At 40.5% G+C, this 19719-nt stretch overlaps 1 protein-coding gene across 9 annotated transcripts in view; it reads left to right on the top strand.

Annotated features, from left to right (window-relative positions):
- Window positions 1–19719, top strand: part of GRAMD2B (GRAM domain containing 2B) — a 129952-nt gene that overhangs the window by 35532 nt on the left and 74701 nt on the right. For 2 of the 9 annotated variants that reach the window (XM_070569366.1, XM_070569370.1), the window contains exon 1: window positions 20–319. The exons of 3 other annotated variants lie outside the window; for them this stretch is intronic. In XM_070569366.1, coding sequence (XP_070425467.1) covers window positions 237–319 — 83 coding nt within the window. In that variant the 5' untranslated portion in view covers window positions 20–236. Of the gene's footprint in view, window positions 1–16; window positions 320–19719 lie in introns of those variants that run through there. 4 more of the 9 variants (XM_070569367.1, XM_070569372.1, XM_070569371.1 and 1 more) reach the window with 3 other exon arrangements.

Raw genomic sequence — 19719 nt, 5'->3', positions numbered from 1 at the left:
CCCTTCCCTCCCTCCCGGCTCTTCCACGCTCGCTCGGCCCAAGCGCTCGGGCTCGAACGTGTCCAGGTCGGCAGGCGTCGCGCTCGGCCGGCCTGGATGCGCCGATCGCCGGGGGCGCAGGGGACGGCGCGGCGCGGCTCCCGGGCCTGCGCCCGGACGGGGAGACCCGAGCGGGAGGAGGGGGAGCGGACTGCAGGCGCGCGGGGGGCTGAAGGTGCCCTGCAGACGCGGCCCTGATGACTGAGCTACAGCAAGATGTGGACGACACAAAGCCTGCCAAAGTGCTCGGGAAGAAAGAGAGCAAAGTTGGCTCAGCCCAGTAAGTAGGCTCCGCTGGGACCCAGCCGGGGCGGCGGAAAGTGCGCTGCTCAAACTTTTCTGCCAGGGACGAGTTTGGAGTGGAAACGGTTTTCTGGAACTTTAACATGGACAGCCCTGAGGCTTGAACTCTTTTCCGTGGCGCCGGGTCTCTTTTCTTCTCAGATTCTGTAGTAAAGAAAAAGCACCGGAGCATTTCAGGAATGTCCTGTAGCTTGCAGTCCGGTGGGGATGTGAATTATTTGAGCTGAAAGCACGATGGGTGTTTTATAATTCCCGAGGGAGGTGTGCGGATCTCGAAGCCGTGTCAAGAAACAGCGCTCACATTTATTTCAGTTGTCCTACTTCTTAATGACGTGTGGCTAGATGCTGTTGTCTGGTAGATGTCCTCTGGTCATTAGCTTCACAGTGATGTGTATTTTGTCATTGGATTCCGAGCTTGGGAGTATCTTTCCTCCGTTCCCTTCGCTGTTCCCCTCAAGAGAGAGGAAAAGTAGTGGAAAAAATAGGCTTTATCTTTCGCCTCAAAGACTGCCTGCCTTTGGTTGGGTACTTAACACAAACTTGTTACACACTTATTTTTGAGAGAGGGTGTAAGGGTGGAGTGGGGGAGCACAACTAATATGGATTAAAACACTTCAAATATTGGTGATGACTATCCTCGTATAAGATTCATGTGCATAATAGGATTTTCACATTGTTTGACCTGTAAACTCTTATGGTTTAAGAAACTGAAAACGCAAATATTTTGGTCACAAGGATTAGTTTCCTGTAATGAAACTTATTTATCTTCCCCTGTACTACTTTGGTTTTTTTTTTTTTAATCCAGAATGACTATTTACATGGTTATTAGTCCCAAACATTCTTCTTTTAGAAAGGAAAAGAATCTTTCAGTATTTGCTTATTTGCTATATCCCTATAACATTAAGTAATAATAAATGTTTAAATATGCCCAGATGTATTTTTTGTGTTACCAAGCTGTTGGGGGTGCTTAAGATGCTGTAGTTATACTAGTATAAACAGATGATAAAATTTTAAATAGTGAAGATTCAATCTCCATCATTCATTATTTCAGCGTTTACTCGTTTTTTAAAACCCAGCCTGGTTCCACATAGTGACTTGTGTTCATAAAAGCATATTCCATCTGTATCTCTGTTGAAGTTTAAGCTAAAGTTTTGGAAGAAGAAGAGCTTTATTAGCTGCTTTGATTTGTTGTTTCAAAGGCTTTGGTCCTGTTGTGTTCCAGTGTCTGCTTTCCTTGGCTGCTCTTTCCTTTGCCCTCCCAGCATGGTCGACTTAAGCTGATGTTCTTTCCTCTATGAGAGATCAAAGATGACAGAAAAAGTTGCTCGAGGTATAACCCTCACAAATGTTTTTGTTTTCTCACCCAAAAATAAAATCCTAACTCTATACTGGTAATTCAAACCCAAGAAAAAGAACTAGCAAATGACATCTATTTCCTTTGCACTTGATCATTCTTGCATATACTTTACTTCTCTGAGGAAGATGTTTTGTGGATGGTCTTACCACCGTTTCATAGATGTTGGAGGTGACAGGAAAACTTGAAACTCCTAGGACAGAACTGATCCAGAGGCAATATTTAGTTCCATTTACACAAAGCTGAATGATTCAAATCCACCCTATAGCTACTCAATTTTAAATCTTCACATTCTCGGTGGTCTAATCTCCTTGGTTAAGGAGATTGTTTTCATTGAGTGGAAAAGTCTGCTAGGGCTTTTAGACTAATTCTATTAACTTAAAACTCTAGATGTTGGGGAAATAGTTTTGTAGAATATAAGCGTAACAACATTGAGGCTCAAGGCCCCAGCCCTTCATTTGGAACAGCCAGTTTCACAAATTTATTTCGGTTCAACAAATATTGGAAAACCTCCTATTTGTTAGTAATAGTGGGGAATACAAGAATGAGTGTGATTTGGTGTCTGCCCTTCTGGAGCTCTAAGAGCGGTGTTAAGAGGAGGCACGTGTATATTACTGTGTTTCAGGGGACATTGGTAGCCATTGCCATATTAAACACACAAACAAGATATTATAAAAAGTTTGGCCTGTAACTGAATCTTCTCCACAATCAGGATGTTTATCCATTTGGCAGTCTTTGGTAAATATCTCTTGGTTTATTGGGTTGTTTGTTTTTCCCTACAAAGTGGTAATTTCCGGGCCTACGGAAGTCACCTCTGATTCTGGCTGAGATTTTAGAAACTCTCTTCTTCTGGGCTCTTAAACTATTGCTTTGATAACAGAATAAGAGTAATTTTAAGACGGAGGTAATTATCACAGTGATATATTAGTGTGATAATTCCATATTTGAAATCATTTTGAGTAGCAAAATTTTTATGCTTAGAAACCCAGTCTAACCTCTGTTTTGAACTTTGTAACTTAGATTAATTATCACCACGCTCCAAGTTGTTGAAGTCCAGGTGTCCCTTCTTCTGAGTATTAGAATGGCTTGCTCCTCCCCATTTCCCTGGGTCTGTAACTACACCCACATAGGCGTCACCCCCAGAAGCTGGACTCCTCATTAATAAGGGCTGGCATTTATTGAGAATGCTTGTTATGTGACAGGCAGTGTGCTCAATACTTTACAATTACTCTACAGAATGAGGTAGATTCTGTCATGATCTCCATTTTACAAATAAGAACACTGAAGCTCAGAGAAGTTAAGCAACTAGGCAGAGATACAGTTAATAAGAGAACAGCTCAAGTTCAAGTCCAGGACTCTTAACTCTAGAGCCTGGGCGCGAATACTTCATCTTTACTCCTCTACTCCATAATCTATGATTGCCCCTTCATGACCTACTCTAAAAAACAGGCCTCTCTGCCAAGAACTTGAAACTTTTAATGATCTGGACACACATGGACCATTTCAACCTCATTTCCTAATCCTAGCCAGCATGGGCATCTTTTATAGCCAACCAATCATACTAGCAGCCCTAGACCCAAGAGGTGATAATACGGATGAATAAGGAACAGGTGTGCCAAACATAGGACTAAATGAAGTTCCCTTCATTCTTCCCTCCTCATCTCTATTACTTTGCTTAAGCAGTTCCCTCTCTCATTTCTCTTAGTGTATTTCTAAAAATCAGCTCAGGTTTTCCTTCATTTAAAGTCTTCCCTCATCACCGGCCGTGCTCATCTCTTCCTTATCAGTGCTCGCCTTGTATGTATGGGTCAGCCCCATAGAATTTAGCTGCTGCCATTATTACTATTAATTAATAACTTTTATTGAATGTTTAATATATACAAATTGCTGTTTTAAGTTGTTAATGTATATTAACTCACACACTAGTCCTGTGTATATTAGTTAACTTTCCCCTAAGTAGATTGCAAACTGCAATCACAACTTTCCTCATTGAAATTCTCAAAGCGCCCAACAGTCACTTTCAATAACCATCTGTTGGTGATCTGAGACCCCAATCCCTCTAATTAAGGTATATAATATGCTTATAGCTGACATTCATTCTCAGGGGAAATTCTACTCTTTTAAAATTTCTTAATCAAATTTGCTATCAGTAGCAGTTAGAATTTTTAGGTACATTTACTTGCCTGAAAGCTGAGGTTTACGTATTCATCTTTATGCTAGAAGTGAGGCTGCAGATTTATTCATTACCAAAGTGCATATTTGATTAAAAAATACAACCTACTCCTTTCCTAACCAAGAACTGGTAATTTAGCTCTGTGTTTCCTTTTGAGATCCTGGTTTTCCCCCACTCTCAGTACCTTTTTCATTCTGAATTTTATGTTCCCAATATAGACAGTTCTAACATAGCTTCACTTTTTGGCACACATTTTATGAGATACACTTTTTTTCTTAAAGTCTCTTGTGGATCTAATTTAGTAATGGCCACGTTACTTTTAATGAATTTCAAAAAGTATCTAAAACTATTTCTGGGCAAAAGTTATCTTGATTCATATTTCATATAATTACATCACATGTGACATAGATTTATTTATAATGCAATTTGAATTTTTAACATTTAACTTTTAATTACTTGGGACATAAAATTTCTAGAAATTTATTCAACTCTGTATGTGGAGAAAAAGAGGGTGAATGTGGGCAATATAAACATTTACCTTAAAAGGGAGCTCTCTAGTAGTATCAAGAAATAATAATGATTTTAGGGACATATTTTGACTTTAAATGGTGACGGCAAGAAAAAATAGATTGCCTGCAGTGAAAACATTTATCATTCAACTATACTGTCTTTGTGCATGGCGTATTGGGGATACTTGACAAGCAGAATAAGAGCTGAAGTTGGGAATTGATCTTGGATTGGAAGCAAGAGGAGCAAAGACAAATAATTATTGAACATAACTTGATTTCTTAGTGCTTGCTTAACTCCTAACTTTGAAAGTTTCCGTTTAGCAAGAGAATCTCTATATTGCATATGTATTATCTTTCCATATGTTTGTATGTACACATACTTTTTCGTTTTTTGTTGTTTTTTTTTTTTTGAGGAAGATTAGCCCTGAGCCAACATCTGCTACCAATCCTCCTCTTTTTGCTGAGGAAAACTGGCCCTGAGCTAACATCCGTGCCCATCTTCCTCCATTTTATATGTGGGATGCCTGCCACAGCATGGCTTGCCAAATGGTGCCATGTCCTCACCCAGGATCCAAACCGGCAAACCCCGGGCCGCCAAAGCGGAATGTGCACACTTAACCACTGCGCCACCAGGCTGGCCCCCATATTTTTTTCTTTTGTAATTTTAATGTCCAGGTTACTAAATCTGACAGATTGCCTAGTGCATTTTTCCATATAAATTTTTGGAATAGGAAGAAAAAATTATAATGTGTTAGAAAATATAAAAATTAAAACAATGGAGAGGTTTGAAAAGATGGAGAGAAATAAACAGTGTGTTCTGATTTAAATGTTTTGGAAGAAAATTTAATGAACCAAATTGGCTGTAAGACTAGAGGTTAATATCACATGAAATTGCTGATTTGTCAAGGCAGTACGTAAAGTGGGTAAGAATGCAGGTTCTTCATACAACTCAAGAACAAAAGAACAACCAGATCAAAAAATGGGCAGAAGATATGAACAGCCGTTTTTCCAAAGAGGATATGCAGAAGGCCAACAGGCACATGAAAAGATGTTCAGCATCACTAATTATTAGGGAAATGCAAGTCAAAACTACAATGAGATATCACCTCGCATCTGTCAGAACAGCTGTAATTAAGAAGACAAAAAATAACAAATGTTGGAGAGGATGTGGCGAAAATGGAACCCTCATACACTGCTGGTGCGCATGCAAACTGGTGCCGCCACGATGGAAAACAGTATGGAGATTTCTCAAAAAATTAAAAATAGAAATACCATATGATCCAGCTAGCCCACTGTTTATCCAAAGAACATTAAATCTACAATACAAAGAGATTTATGCACCTGTATGTGCCTTGTAGCATTATTCACAATAGCCAAGGTAGAAGCAACCCAAGTGCCCATCAGTGATAATGGATAAAGACGATATGGTATATATACAATGGATACTACTCAGCCATAAAAAAGGACAAAGTTGTCCGATTTGCAACAACGTGGATGGACCTGGAGGGTGCTATATTAAGCAAAACAAGCCAGATAAAAAAAGACAATCGCTGTATGATTTAGCGTATGTGGAAGATAAACACATGGATTAGGAGAACAGAGTAGTGGTTACAAGAGGGGAAAAGGGTAGAGGGTGGGCAAAAGTGGTAAAGGAGCACATAGGTATGGTGACGGGTCAAAGCTAGGCTATTGGTGGTCGACAATGCAGCCTATACAGGGGCTGATATGTGATGCTGTATACCTGACGTTACACAATGTTATAAACCAATATGACCTCAGTAAAATAATTTGTTTTCTTCCTCTTTGTCTCCCCAAAGCCCTCCAGTACATAGCTGTATATTCTAGTTGTAGGTCCTTCTGGTTGAGCTATGTGGGACGCGGCCTCAGCATGGCTTGATAAGCGGTGCCATGTCCATGTCCAGGACCCAAACTGGCAAAACCCTGGGCCGTAGAAGCACAGCGTGCGAACTTAACCCCTCAGCCACGGGCCAGCCCCTCAAATAATTTTTTTAAAAAAGATAATCTATGGCACTATGACCCTCAATAAATATTCTTTGACATAATTACAAAAAAAAAAAAAGAATGCAGATTCTAGGAAACTAGGATTTGAAATCTGACTTTCCTTTTTTCCCAGAATTGTGACCCTAGCAAGTGGCTTAGCACCTCTAGTTCTCAGTTTTGTCATCTGTAGGGGGGAGTTCTTAAGTCATCTGTTTCATATAGTGTTGCTTGGAAGTTTAAATGGAAAATGTAAGAAAGGCACTTCAGGGGCCGGCCCCGTGGCCGAGTTGTTAAGTTCGCACCCTCCACTTCAGTGGCCCAGAGTTTTGCCAGTTTGGATCCTGGGCGCAGACATGGCACCGCTCATCAGTCCATGCTGAGGTGGCATCCCACATGGCTCGACTAGAAGGACCTGCAACTATAATATACAGCTATGTACTGGGGGGCTTTAGGGAGCAGGAAAAAAAAAAAAAAAGAAATGTACTTCACCTAGTGCCTGATATTGTCAGCTCTCCATAAATCATAGCTTTGTTAGTCCTCACCGTTGAGGGTCTGGGACATGCTATGGGGTAGGGGTGGGAGCAGGATAAAATGTAATTAAACTAAAAAGTCAAAACTCAGAAGGGGGCTGGCCCCGTGGCCGAGTGGTTAAGTTCCTGTGCTCCGAGTTGGTGGCCGGGGATTTTACCAGTTCAGATCCTGGGTGTGGACATGGCACCGCTCATCAGGCCATGCTGAGGCGGTGTCCCACATGCCACAACTAGAAGGACCCACAGCTAAAATATACAACTATGTACTGGGGGGATTTGGGGAGAAAAAGCAGAAGATAAAAAGAAGATTGGCAACAGTTGTTAGCTCAGGTGCCAATCTTTAAAAAAAAAAACTCAAAAGGCTTAAACTCTTACAGTAGCACACAGTAGTGTTCTGTTAGATGAGCTTTCATTCCATCAGCTCCACTGTGAGGATATTTCTGACAGTCGTGAGCATTCCCATGAATCCAATGTGGCATCTTGTTTTTAGTTTATGCTAAAAGAATCTCATGCCATTACTATTTAGTGACCTGCCAGCTTATTGAAATATTACTTACTGATTTGGTATTACCACATCTGTCATCCAATACTTTTACCTATGATGCATTCATTTCCACACCCTGCTTCCTGACGCTGAGCTTTTCTCTCGTGGCTCTACATCTTTAAACTGCTGAATTTTTTCCTTTTGCTAATCTCCGGCAGAACCCTCCTTCAGAATCTTTCTAATTCTTTAAATGCTCAGCTTTAGGCACTTCACACATTTTCAAATGGCATAAAGCACAGGTCCTGGAGAGAGACTTCTCCACAGCTACCTTAGTAATTACTCCTTCTCCTTAAAGAAATGCGAGTGTTTTTATCCAACCTCATGTTTGATTATTTACCCTTAGAAGATAAGCAGAGCCAAGTTAAACTGCATTGCATAAAGTAAACCAGTTTATATGCACTCACTCTCTCACTGGTCACTCCACTGTGCCAGAGGTTCCTACCTTCATAATGGGACATGATGTCCCAAGATGCAGATTATTTTTAAGAGGTTTATTGTGATATGTTTTACATGTCATAAAATTTACCCATTTCACGTGTACAATTCAATGATTTTTAGTAGCTTTACTGAGTGGTGCACCATCACTGTACCCAGTTTTAGAAAATTTTCACCCCCCTAATAAGATCCCTTGGGCCCATTTATACTTAATCCTCATTCCCACCCATTTACCTCCATCTTCAGCCCCAGGTAGTCACTAATCTACTTTCTATCTCTATTTATTTGCCTTTCGTATAAATGGAATCATGTAACAGTTGGTCCCGTATCTGGCTTCTTTCACTTAACATCATGTTTTTGAGATTCATCCACAAAGTAGCATATGTCAATAGTTCATTTCTTTTTGATACTGAATGGTATTCCATTGTGTGGAGATACACACACACACACACACACACACACATTTTATCTGTCTATTCACCTGTCCATGAACATTTGGGTTGTTTCCACTTGTTGGTTGTTATGAATAATGCTGCTATGAATATTTATGTGCAAGTCTTTGTGCGAACAAATACTTTCATTTCTCTTGAGTATATACCTGGAAATGGAATTGCTGGGTCATATGGTAATTCTGTGTTTAACTTTTTGGGGAAGTGGCAAACTGTTTTCCAAAGGAGATACATCATTTCATATTCCCCCAGCAATGTATTAGGGCCCCTGGTGTAGATTTAAGAGAAACGGCTTTCATATGGCAGGGCTGGAAGATTGTAAACACATAAAGGTAGGTCAGTGCCTCACGCTTTATAACATAATAAATATCCGTTGAATGTTGACTAAGTTTTATTTAGGATTTTGAAAACTCTTCCCAACTGCAATCTCAAAGAAACTCAGCCTGTCATAATTGGGTACTTTTTTTTACACCCTCTTAAAATTTCGCATGTAATGTTTATTACTGTTTTTTTATGACAGAGTAATACAAAGAAGAAATTTTAAAAATTGGACCATAATCTTCTCCATCCATGTCGATATATTTTAAAGCAATACATGTATAAGGTTAAAAAATTAAAATAGTATAGATATGTACAAAATGAAGAGTGAGGGCCTTCTTCCTGTCTCCCACCTTACACTTCCTTGTCTCAAAGGTAACCACTTGCCAAGGTTTGGGGCTTTGTTCTTAGGCTATTGTCATTTAAGGCAAGAATCAAGTTTTTCATTGATTTGTTTTTCCTTAGATTACTCTCCTTGTAATACACATACTATATAAGTGTGTTGGATGTGGCGAAATGAAGCACCTCATGACGCTGTAATGAGGGTTGAGCGTGATCGTACGGTACTTGACTGCACACCCTACGAGAGCTCCATGAATGGAAGACATTATTCTCATAAACCACATTTTTTCCAAACTTCTTTGCAGAATAGCTATCTACCAATAAAGTGACCTACACAGGTTTAACATTAATGGATAAATAAATGCATCAGAACACAACTTTTTTAAGATGACCTTAGCGAAGTGGACTCATGGTGTTAAATGGAGGGATTGGTTTCTGACTGAGCCGTCCTCAAGCAATCCATTCATCTTCTTATCTCATCTGTTCCCCTCTTCTAACTGGATGATCCCAGATAGGCCCCTAATCAGATGAGGTGGCAATATCTGGGCCACCCTATGAAGAGGTCACAACAGTGGTGAGACCTGTTTAGAAGGAGAAGAGGCCAACGTGGAGAAATGAAAATGTGAAGTTGGAGACAATGAGTAAGGAGATGGGGAGAAAATAGAAGAGAGTTAGAAAAAGAGAAGGGAAAATAGTGAGGTATATTAAAAGAGAAAGAAAAAAGTGCCAATTTACCATCATCCTGTGTGAACTTCTGCTTCTCTCCTGGCAGATGCACCTCCTTGGCTCTCCCTGTACTCGTCTGTGTTCTGTCAGTGAGGTCTCAGGCACTGACATGGGTGGCTCATATGCCCCTTCTTCCTTAATGGAGATATTGATTTGTGTATAAATGTTGGTGTTTTCTTTCTTTCTTTCTTTTTTTTTTTTTTGAGGAAGATTAGCCCTGAGCTAACATCTGCTGCCAAGCCTCTTTTTTTTTTTTTTGCTGAGGAAGACTTGCTCTGAGCTAACATCTGTGCCCCCCATCTTCCTCTGCTTTATACATGGGACCCCTACCACAGCACAGCTTGCCAAGCGGTGCCATGTCCACACCCCAGATCTGAACCAGCAAACCCTGGGCCCCCGAAACGGAAAGTGCACACAACTGCTGCACCACCAGGCCAGCCCCAATCTTGGTATTTTCTTATATATGTTTCTTATATATGTTTCCCCATTTATATCAGATATCCATATTTGTTGTCTTCTGGATTTTTCAAATTATGTCTTCTGTCCTATGCACTGAGTTAAAAACTGTGCAGAACCTCAGAAATAGGCTAATTTTGGTGTCTGACTATGAAGTATTGTTATCTGAAAACAGTTATCTTGTGATCCCGCAGATTGTCTTGAAGCCCCTAGTGAGTAGTGCTGTAAAAGGTGTATTGTGAATTGAGTTGCTGTTTATCGACAGTGATGAAAAACTAACTTATCATGACAACTTTTATTATCACCATTTTTTTTCTATAATTCATTAGGAAACAACTCCTCATTTGATCCTAACAACTTAAATATTGTGCTGGATGCTTTATATAACATATAATGTGGTGCTCTGAGAGCCTGTTATGAACTGTAAAGAATATATTTCTTTCCCTTCCTCTCTCAATAATCAAGTTCTGTGGTATATAAGGTTGGACTTGTTTTGACATGCAGTTGGTAGATTTCTTAACGCTTGTTCTTTTTTTTTTGAGGAAGATTAGCCCTGAGTTAACTGCTGCCAATCCTCCTCTTTTCACTGAGGAAGACTGGCCCTAAGCTAACATCCACACCCACCTTCCTCTACTTTATACGTGGGATGCCTACCACAGCATGGTGTGCCAAGCAGTGCCATGTCCGCACCCAGGATTCGAACTGGCGAACCCAGGGCTGCCAAAGCAGAACGTGTGCACTTAACCGCTGTGCCACCAGGCCTGCCCCTTAACGCTTGTTCTTGATTTGATCAGAATCTTCTCTGAAAATTTTACAAAGCATCACAACATCTTTTCTGAACTCAAATTCTAAAATCATAAAATATCAGACTTTTCATCAGAACCTATGAGATGAGAGAATAATAAATGGCATATGAGCTAGGAGAAAGGCAGTGTTTAACCATTGATAATGACCAGAGAGATTCCCTCATGTTCTCACAACTGGCATTTACTAAAAGGTTCTGTGTGTTGGGCACAATGCTGAGTGTCATGGCAATCACCAAGACGCAGAAGATAAGGCCTTTGCCCATAAGGAAAATAGAGTAGACAAAAGGAATAGTTTGTTTTGAGATTTGATCTTCTTTCAAAGAAGAGACTAGGTAACTCCAGAAAATATATCAAAGCTTAGAAAAGATGAGATAATATCATTTCTATGTCCTAGACACTGTTCAAAGTACTTTTACATATATGCATATAATGATGTAGGTACTATTATCATCACATTTATGCATAACAGAGACACAGTGACTTACTTGCCCAAGGTCCTAACAGCTGTTGACGTGTTGGACCCAAAATTCAAATGCAGGTGGTATAATCTGAACCTGCCTCCTAAAATCATTCATTATAGAAGCTCACTTGACTTAGGAAGAGCAAAGATGTAGGAGGACAAGTGCCTCCCATTAAGTGTCTCTGCATTCCTGAGTAGATCTCTTCACTTTTATAGGTCTGTTTTCTCAACTATGAAACTGAGACTCATTTCGATTCTACCTTTCTAAACATTGAAAGGATTTCTAATGTTCTGAAGGAGAGGGTAGAGGGAGCACCGTTAGCTGTCAGTGGGGCACTGGTACTTTATGTATTGTCAAACACAGGTACCTCTGGATACTTTGTATTCATCAGTGTTCAGACCTGACCTTAGGGAACTTAATGGTTTCAGTTGCAGCTTTCCACCGACAGCAGTTATCCATAGATTCCAATTCTTAAAACCATAGTTGGGTTCTTCTTTGCACGAGTACAGTGTTTCTGTAAAGTAATGTGACTGATTTGTTTTAAAAACATGCAGTGTTCTTTAAAAGTAGTCACCCAAGGAACCTGAGAACTTTTCCAAAAATGCTGCAGTTGCACAAAATCTTTTTGAAATTCTTTTTGCAGAGTTGCTTTCAAAGCCTGGAGCCCATTCTTTGAATAGTCATACAGTTGGCAAGTCCTCTTCCTTTGAGAATGAATTCAATTTTTGGAGACAGACTGAAGCCAAATTTGGTGAATACAGTGGATAAGGACAGTTTAAATACCTTTAAACCACTCTGGATGGAATCATTTTTGATTCAAAACAAGATGTGACTATAAAATCATAAGACCGAGTTTCTGGTGATACTTCTAATCCAGTTTCTATACTTCCAAATTTAGGTTTATTATTTCATTACTTCATTCTGAAAACAGTGAAATCTTATAGTTATTATTCTGTCCTGAAATCATTTTTCAGTATTTATAATATATCCACATAGGTGTTGGGCATATCATAAGCATTAAGAAATACTTTGAGGATGCAAATGTAACATGTGATGTCTTTTTCTTGAAGAGTATACCCTATGTATTATGGAAAACATAATTTTTGAAAAAATTTCCATGAGTTTAGACAGTGAAATAGTGAAAGTTCAACTATCACAATCTTCTTGTACTATCTTACTTCATTACACGTTATGAGAATTTGTGTACAAATGACATTTTTTCAGGTCCTCTCCCCATATCATAGTTTTACACCAAATGGACTTTTTTCACTGCAAGCAAGGCACTACTCCTGACTTTCCCACATGACAGCTATCAGTTATCAGCACAAAGCCTTCCATTTTTCTCTCAGCGTTGCCTGCTCATTAATATCTGTGAGCTGATTGGTCTGCTCCCCGGTATGTCTTTGAGCATACTTAAGGACAGGCATATTTTCCTGTTCCCTGTTGTTGATCTTTGGTCAGAATGGATTTGTTAGCATAGCAGCTTTATCTGAGATCTGATTTTAATACTTCATTGTTCCGTAAATTTTATGTGGTATGTCTCCACTCTTTAATCCAGCGTAACTCAACAAGCACTTCCCTACCACTTACTCTCTATGCTGGGAAGAGAAGGCTAAATGAGATGGCTGTGATGCCCTTTAGGAGCTCCCAGTCTGGAGAGAGCAGGGCGGGACACACACATACCTACAACTAGTACTTTGTGATAAGAATTCCCCAGTAGTTATCAGATCCTAGTGGGAACAGAGATGTAGACACTTTGGGTTTTATTTATTTATTTATTTATTTTGAGCTGAGCTGACCTAAGAGGTGATGTTTGAGTGAGGTTGATGGATAAGAAAAAATTTGGCCTCAGCTGGAGGGAGAAAATTATTCCAGGCGAAGGAAGGATACTTGAAAGTTCTCAGTGGTGTTTTTGATGAACGCCTAGGGGTCTGCCGTGGCTAGACGGGCTGGGGCCAGGAGGAGGAGGGGCAGAACAGGGAAGAACTTGGAGTCCCCAATTAGAATTCTCCTCATTGCTTTGTTCTCTTTGCTTCACTTCCGGCTTTGGCGCCACTACTGATTCTTTGAAGTCATTCTCTCTGGTCTGCAGTTTCCTCTTCTGTAAAGAGAGAGGGCTGAATGGCCTGATTTGTTAGATCCCTTCCAACCTGAAGAGTATGAGTCTTTGAAGAAACTGCCCTACTTTTCTGTACTCTTCCATAGCCTTTGTGCCAAGAATTCTATCAGACTGAACAAACTGAGGAAAGCTTTTTGAATATGAATAGAATCCTTGCTTTCTTACTTGGTTTGGCCTCTTTTATTTTTTTTCTTCTATTTCTCCCCCTGGGTAAACTTATACCTGGTTAAGGCAAGACTGCCACTGGAACATACCTAAACTATCCTCTTACAAATTTGTAGATACGCATCAGCATTCACATTGCATTCAGACAGCCCTGTTTTGCCCTCTGGCTACAGGTGACAGAGCCACAGTGCCTTCTGGAGCAGTCATAATAGAAATGTCTAATCAGGTAATTTAACATAAAACCTATAGCACAAATGGGGACCAAATTTGTTATCAGTAGAATTATACTTCAGACCTGGTATACTTCAGGTCTGAAAATAATCATACTGCACTTGAATAGAGAATACAATTTAAGGTTAAAAAGCCCTTTTCCTCAGAAATGAAGTGAGGGAAACTAGCTTACCACTTCAACTTCATAAGTATGATGGCATTTTTAGTATATTATAATATACTTTCTAATCTTTAAAGTACTTTTACTTACATCAGTAGTTGGAATTTAACACACATTTTTTTGAGAACCTACAATTGTTAGGCACTATACTATGTTATAGGGATATTGATACTGAACCTCTTAGTCTCAAGTTCATGTGCCCCATGTGCAGTAAGCCAATCACTGAGACACTGGTTCTTGGAGATGGAGAAAGGTTTATTCAAACTGGGCAAAACAAGAAGGCAGGAGGGTAGGTTCTCTCAAATAGACCTTAACAAGAGGAGGAAGCAGGGGCGTTTATAGAGCTAAGGGGCTTGGCAGGAGGAATTCCAGAGAAACAAAGGGGTAATCCATATTTCTTTCACTCCAGATAAGGCCCTGGGCAATCTGACTTCTGGGCATCAGTGGCAGCTAGGGGCTCGTTATCTGGTGATCATAACTTCCTTGAAGGCATTCTTTTTCTTCTGTAAAACAAGCTCATAAATCCTTGTGACCCTTGAGTTACCCCTCAGGTTAAAGAAGAAAAACAGCAAATTGACAAGATTAACTTCTTTTCATAACAAGTTCAAAAGGTAATCTTACTGAATATTTACAGTAACCCTCAGGTACCGGCTTCCACATCAGAATATGTTAGACATGGACCTTGCCCTCAAGAACATTAGAGCAATATTTTAATATGACATTGAATATGAACTTCAGTCTATTGTGATAAATAAGAATATGTACAGGCATTTTAAGAGAACAGTGGAGAAGAATCTAGCCCAGTGTGGGGATTGAGTAAAGATGACTTAGAGGAAATGATGATACCTAAGTTTTGAAGGAGGAATAGGAGTTAGCCAAAAAAAAAAAGAAAGGAGAGAGAGAGATCATTCTATCCAGAAAGAATGGCCTAAATGAAGACACAATGATATGAAACAATCTGGTGGCTATGGAGAACTCAGAATACTAGAACGTAAGATGTGGAATAGTCGGTGGCAATCCATGAGGCAGGAGCAGTAGACTGGAGGAAGGTCACAGAGGATGACCTTTTATGTTATGAGAAGGCGCTTGGACTTACCTGTAAGACAGAGAGAGCCACTGAAGGGTTTACCTAGAGATGTGGTACAGCAGGGATTTTTAGAAATGACTTCAGTAGTAAGGTTTAAGATAGATTTGATGGAGAACGAAACAAGAGGCAGGGATTAGCTGGCTGTGAAACAATCCAGGTGAGATAGTTTTAGTAGGAAAAATGGAGGGGAGAATAGGCTTGAGAAATGTCAAGGGCATCAAATTTGGAAGGACCAGGTGATGGATTGGCTTGAAAGAGATAGGAAGCTAGAATGACTCTTAGTTTCTCTCTCCAGGAAGGTGGCATGGATTGTGGTGCCGTTAATTAAGCCATGGAACATAGAAGGAAAAGGAGATGTGGGGTATTAAGATGATGAGTCAAGATTGGGATGGAGGTCTATGCTATAATAAGAAATATATTTTGTCTTTGTCCCCAATTCTTGGCACAGAGACCCTAAACATTGGAATTTTCTGAGTGATAGGAATGTCTTATTCTTCATAATGAGACCCTTTTTTTTTCTGCTTTATCTCCCCAACCCCCCAGCCCGTACATAGTTGTATATCTTACTTGTGGGTCCTTCCAGTTGTGGCATGTGGAACGCCACCTCAATGTGACCTGACGAGCAGTGCCACGTCTGCGCCCAGGATCTGAACCCTGGGCCTCCACAGCGGAGCGTGCGAACTTAACCAGTCGGCCACGGGGCCGGCCCTGAGACCCTTTTGATCACAACTGAGTTTATGCTAATGAGATGACTTAGGATAGGGCCCCTAGATAGCCTCGGGATGAGGCTGGTCACCTGAAAGGCCAAGTGATTAGAGGTTGGCAGCTTTCAGCCCGATCCCCAACCTCCTGGAAGGGGAGGGGGCCTGGAGATTAAGTGCTGTAAAAACTCTTGACCAGCACTATTTGGTGAGCTTCCAGATTGGTGAATACGTCAAGGTGCTGGGAGGGTGGTGCACCCAGAGAGGGCTTGGAAGCTCCACAGGCCCCCATACCTTGCCCTATGCATCTCTTCCATCTGGCTGGTCTTGAGTTGTATCCTTTATAATAAATTGATAAATGTAAATTAAGCATTTCCCTGAGTTCTGTGAGCCATTCTAGCAAATGATTGAACCTGATGAGGGGGTCATGGGAACCCCTGATTTACAGCTGGTTGGCCTGGGACTTGGAACTGGTGTCTGAAGCGGTGGCAGTCTTGTGGGACTGAGCCCTTAACCTGTGGATCTGTGCTGACTCCAGGTAGTTAGTGTCAGAATTGAATTGAATTGTTGGATACCCAGTTGGTGTCTGGAGAACTCAGAGAATTGGTTGTTGGTGTCAGAAAACACTCCAGAAGGTCAGAGCTGGGAGATAGATTTGAGCATTGTCAGCATATAGGTGATAGTTAAAATCATGAGAGTGGATGTAATTTTCCAAGGGAGAGAAGACTAGAGGACTAAAGAGAGAACCTAGGAATGATCCTATTTTGGGATAAAGGTCAAAAGAAGAAGCCACAAAGGTGATGGAGAGTAAATAGCACAACAGAAAACAAAACAAAAATAAAATTAAACAAAATAGAATAGAAACATAAACAAGGGGAGGAGACTCTCAAGATCGTCAACAGTGGCAGGGGCTACCAATAGCAGCATTAAGAGAACACCTGAAATGCCGTTGGCATTTAGCAATACAAAGGTCACTGGTAAACTCTGCCAGAGAAATTTTGGTGGAGCAATGGGAATGGAGGCCAGACTATAGTGAACTGGGTTAGTGGGAAGCGAGGAAGCAGACACATTGTGGGTAGACTATGGCTTTGAAACTTGTCTGAGAAGTGAAGGACAGAGAGGAAGGTAACTAGAGGAAGTGAGGTCGAAGGAAGGTTTTGGTTTTTAGATGGGAGAGCCTTGTGAGCCTGTACGTAGACTAGGAGAAGGAGCCAGCAGAGAGGGAAAAGACGAAGATGTCGCACAAAGATGGAATAAATAACCGATGGAATAAGCCCAGGGGTATCAGAAAATGGGCTTGAACATCGAGAGGAGAGAGACCTTGTCTTCTCAAACTGGAGGCACATACAGATGCAGTAGATGCAGACATAGGTAATTTTAGATCGGGGACAACATGTGACTGCACTCGTCTGAATACTTCAATTTTCAGTTTTCTTAGCAAAGTTGTGACATGGCCCTTTTCATCCAGAGGAATGGGTTGTGTTTGGTTAGGGGCTTGAGGACCACAGCAAGTGTTTGGAATATGAGTTGAGGGAACAGGAGAGGACAATGTCCAAGGACTGCTGAGGGCCCAGCTGTGACAGAAAAGGCACCAATCCACAATAAGGGCTAGTTTTTCTCTCTTCAGCAGTGCTCCGAATCCGGGGACTAAAAGTTAAAAAGGCTAATTTTGAGCTGATCGTGGGGTGTTTGTGGTGAGTGGGTGCAGACGGACTGGCATAATTGGAAACTGAAGGTGATCAATCACGTATATGGTCTGAGCTGCTTGAGGAAATAAGTCCAAAATGGATTGATAGACTAGAAGAACATGGAAGTATCAAGGACTGTTGTCTGTCGCTGAGGCTGAGAAATACATGTGGTAGGAGTGAGAATTGGAAGGATAGAAGATTCTGGGCAGACAGTGGGAGGTTAGAGATGTCATATTGACAGAGGATTTCTGTATGGAGCAGCCAGAGCAATGATGAAAGCCAGGCATTGACAAACTGAAAGTAAAGGTCAGTGGAGTTAATGCCAAGCTGTTGGATGCTGTCTCTCATGGACATTGAAGGATCCAGGTGCCAGAGTTCTCAAGAAAAGGAGTGATCAGTGTGTTGGAGGATGAAGGCAAAAAGGAACAGCAAGGGTAACCCACAAGAGTTGGACTTCTGTATGCTGAGTATAGGTGAAAATTGATTTTATTTTTTAAACTCAAGTGAACTAACACAAAAACAATTAGAAACAAGAGTATTGAATAAGTTGATAAATTACCAGAAGAATTTTTTAAATTAATTACCTTTCTTGCCAACAGTAACAAAGTAAAAAAGTAAATTGGAGGAAAAGGCACAGGCAAGCAATAAAAAATATGGAATACCCAGAAATAAGTTTAATAGGACTTAAGGTGAAACAATAGACCTGCTAAAGGAAGTGACTTAAATGGAGAGATTTACCTTCTTTAAAAGGAAAACTTAACATTATAAAGATAGCTGTGTTCCTTATATTTATAAGTTCAATGCAACCAAACAAAATCTCAATGACTTTCTTGAGAAAACATTACAGAATGATTCTAACATTCTTCTGAAAGAAAAAGCATGTAAGAGTATCCAGGCTAAACCTAAGTGATAGAAGTTAGATTCCTGGCTTGTCATGGTGTATTCTCAAGCTATAGGATTTAAATTTAGCACATTAACCCATTAACTCCTAATCTCATCATCAACAAACTTCTTTACCTGAATATTTACATCAGTAGTAATTTTGGAACAAACTCATTCAAAACCCTAGTTAAAGTGCATTTTCCAGGGTATATTCAAATTACGCATTATAAAATTTCTGAATTTTCCTGTGAGCCTCCTGTTTAAAATTCCTCCCTGAATCCCTAAAAATGATTATTCCCATACTGCTCTAGTTTAAGATATTGTGCATAACTGGTGTCTCAAAATCCAATGTGGTCCCTTTTCCTTCTTCTCTTTTGAACAGAGCTTTGAAAGAAATTATCATCTTTGATTATAAGAAGCTCGTTATAGTAACCGTGACAACCACAGATCATAGCAAAAAATAAAACAAAAATCGCCAGTAATTGTATCTCCCGAAGAAAACTGAAACGTGGTTTGTATTTGATTTTGGATGGTGCATTTAACTAATATAGAAACTTCATTCCTGAGGGTAGCATTACATATTCATTATTAATGGGGATTATCTTTCCAAACTATGAGTTTGTGCTGATAATTTACCACTCTGTCCCAACCCCCCTTATGGGAATGCTGGGTGAAAGAAACAAAAGTAATTGATTCCCTTCCCACTTGGCCCAATAGTCTTGGCTTGGTTGACACTCAGTAGTTCCAAGATTTTAGTGAGTATAAGATTTAAGTCTTTAAGTAGGGCTAAGAATGTGCATTTTACAAGCCTTCCACCCCCAACCCCCAGGTGTTCCTCACATAGAAGTTCCTTAGGCCCCACTTTGAGAACTACTAATTTGTGGGGTTCACAGACTGATCTTACCAAAAACCGTATGGCTCAAGCACACCTAAAATGACCTGTCATGGAAGAGAGAAAAGTTCTTCGGCCTTGTTTGTATTCTCAGTCCTGGTTTAGGTAAGTGTGGTTTCAGTCTGTGTATTTGTGTCCTCCACCAGGGTCCTATTAATTAGGTAAAAGACAGCTGTCCCCTCCACGCAAAACGGTGAGACTGCAGGGCCTGCCCACATCCTCTTTCACATCGTTCCAGTTGCCTCCAAGGACACTTTGTACCCGGACACCTACTGTTGTCCCAGTGAGATGTTGACACAGTTGATGACTTTCCTGCACAGGACCTTTGCTCTCTCCCCTCCGTAAAAC

This window comes from Equus przewalskii, chromosome 13, assembly GCF_037783145.1.
Source record: "Equus przewalskii isolate Varuska chromosome 13, EquPr2, whole genome shotgun sequence".
NCBI classification, from domain to species: Eukaryota; Metazoa; Chordata; class Mammalia; order Perissodactyla; family Equidae; genus Equus; species Equus przewalskii.
The sequence above is the reverse complement of the archived record's forward strand: the minus strand, read 5'-3'. Positions and strand labels throughout refer to the sequence as shown.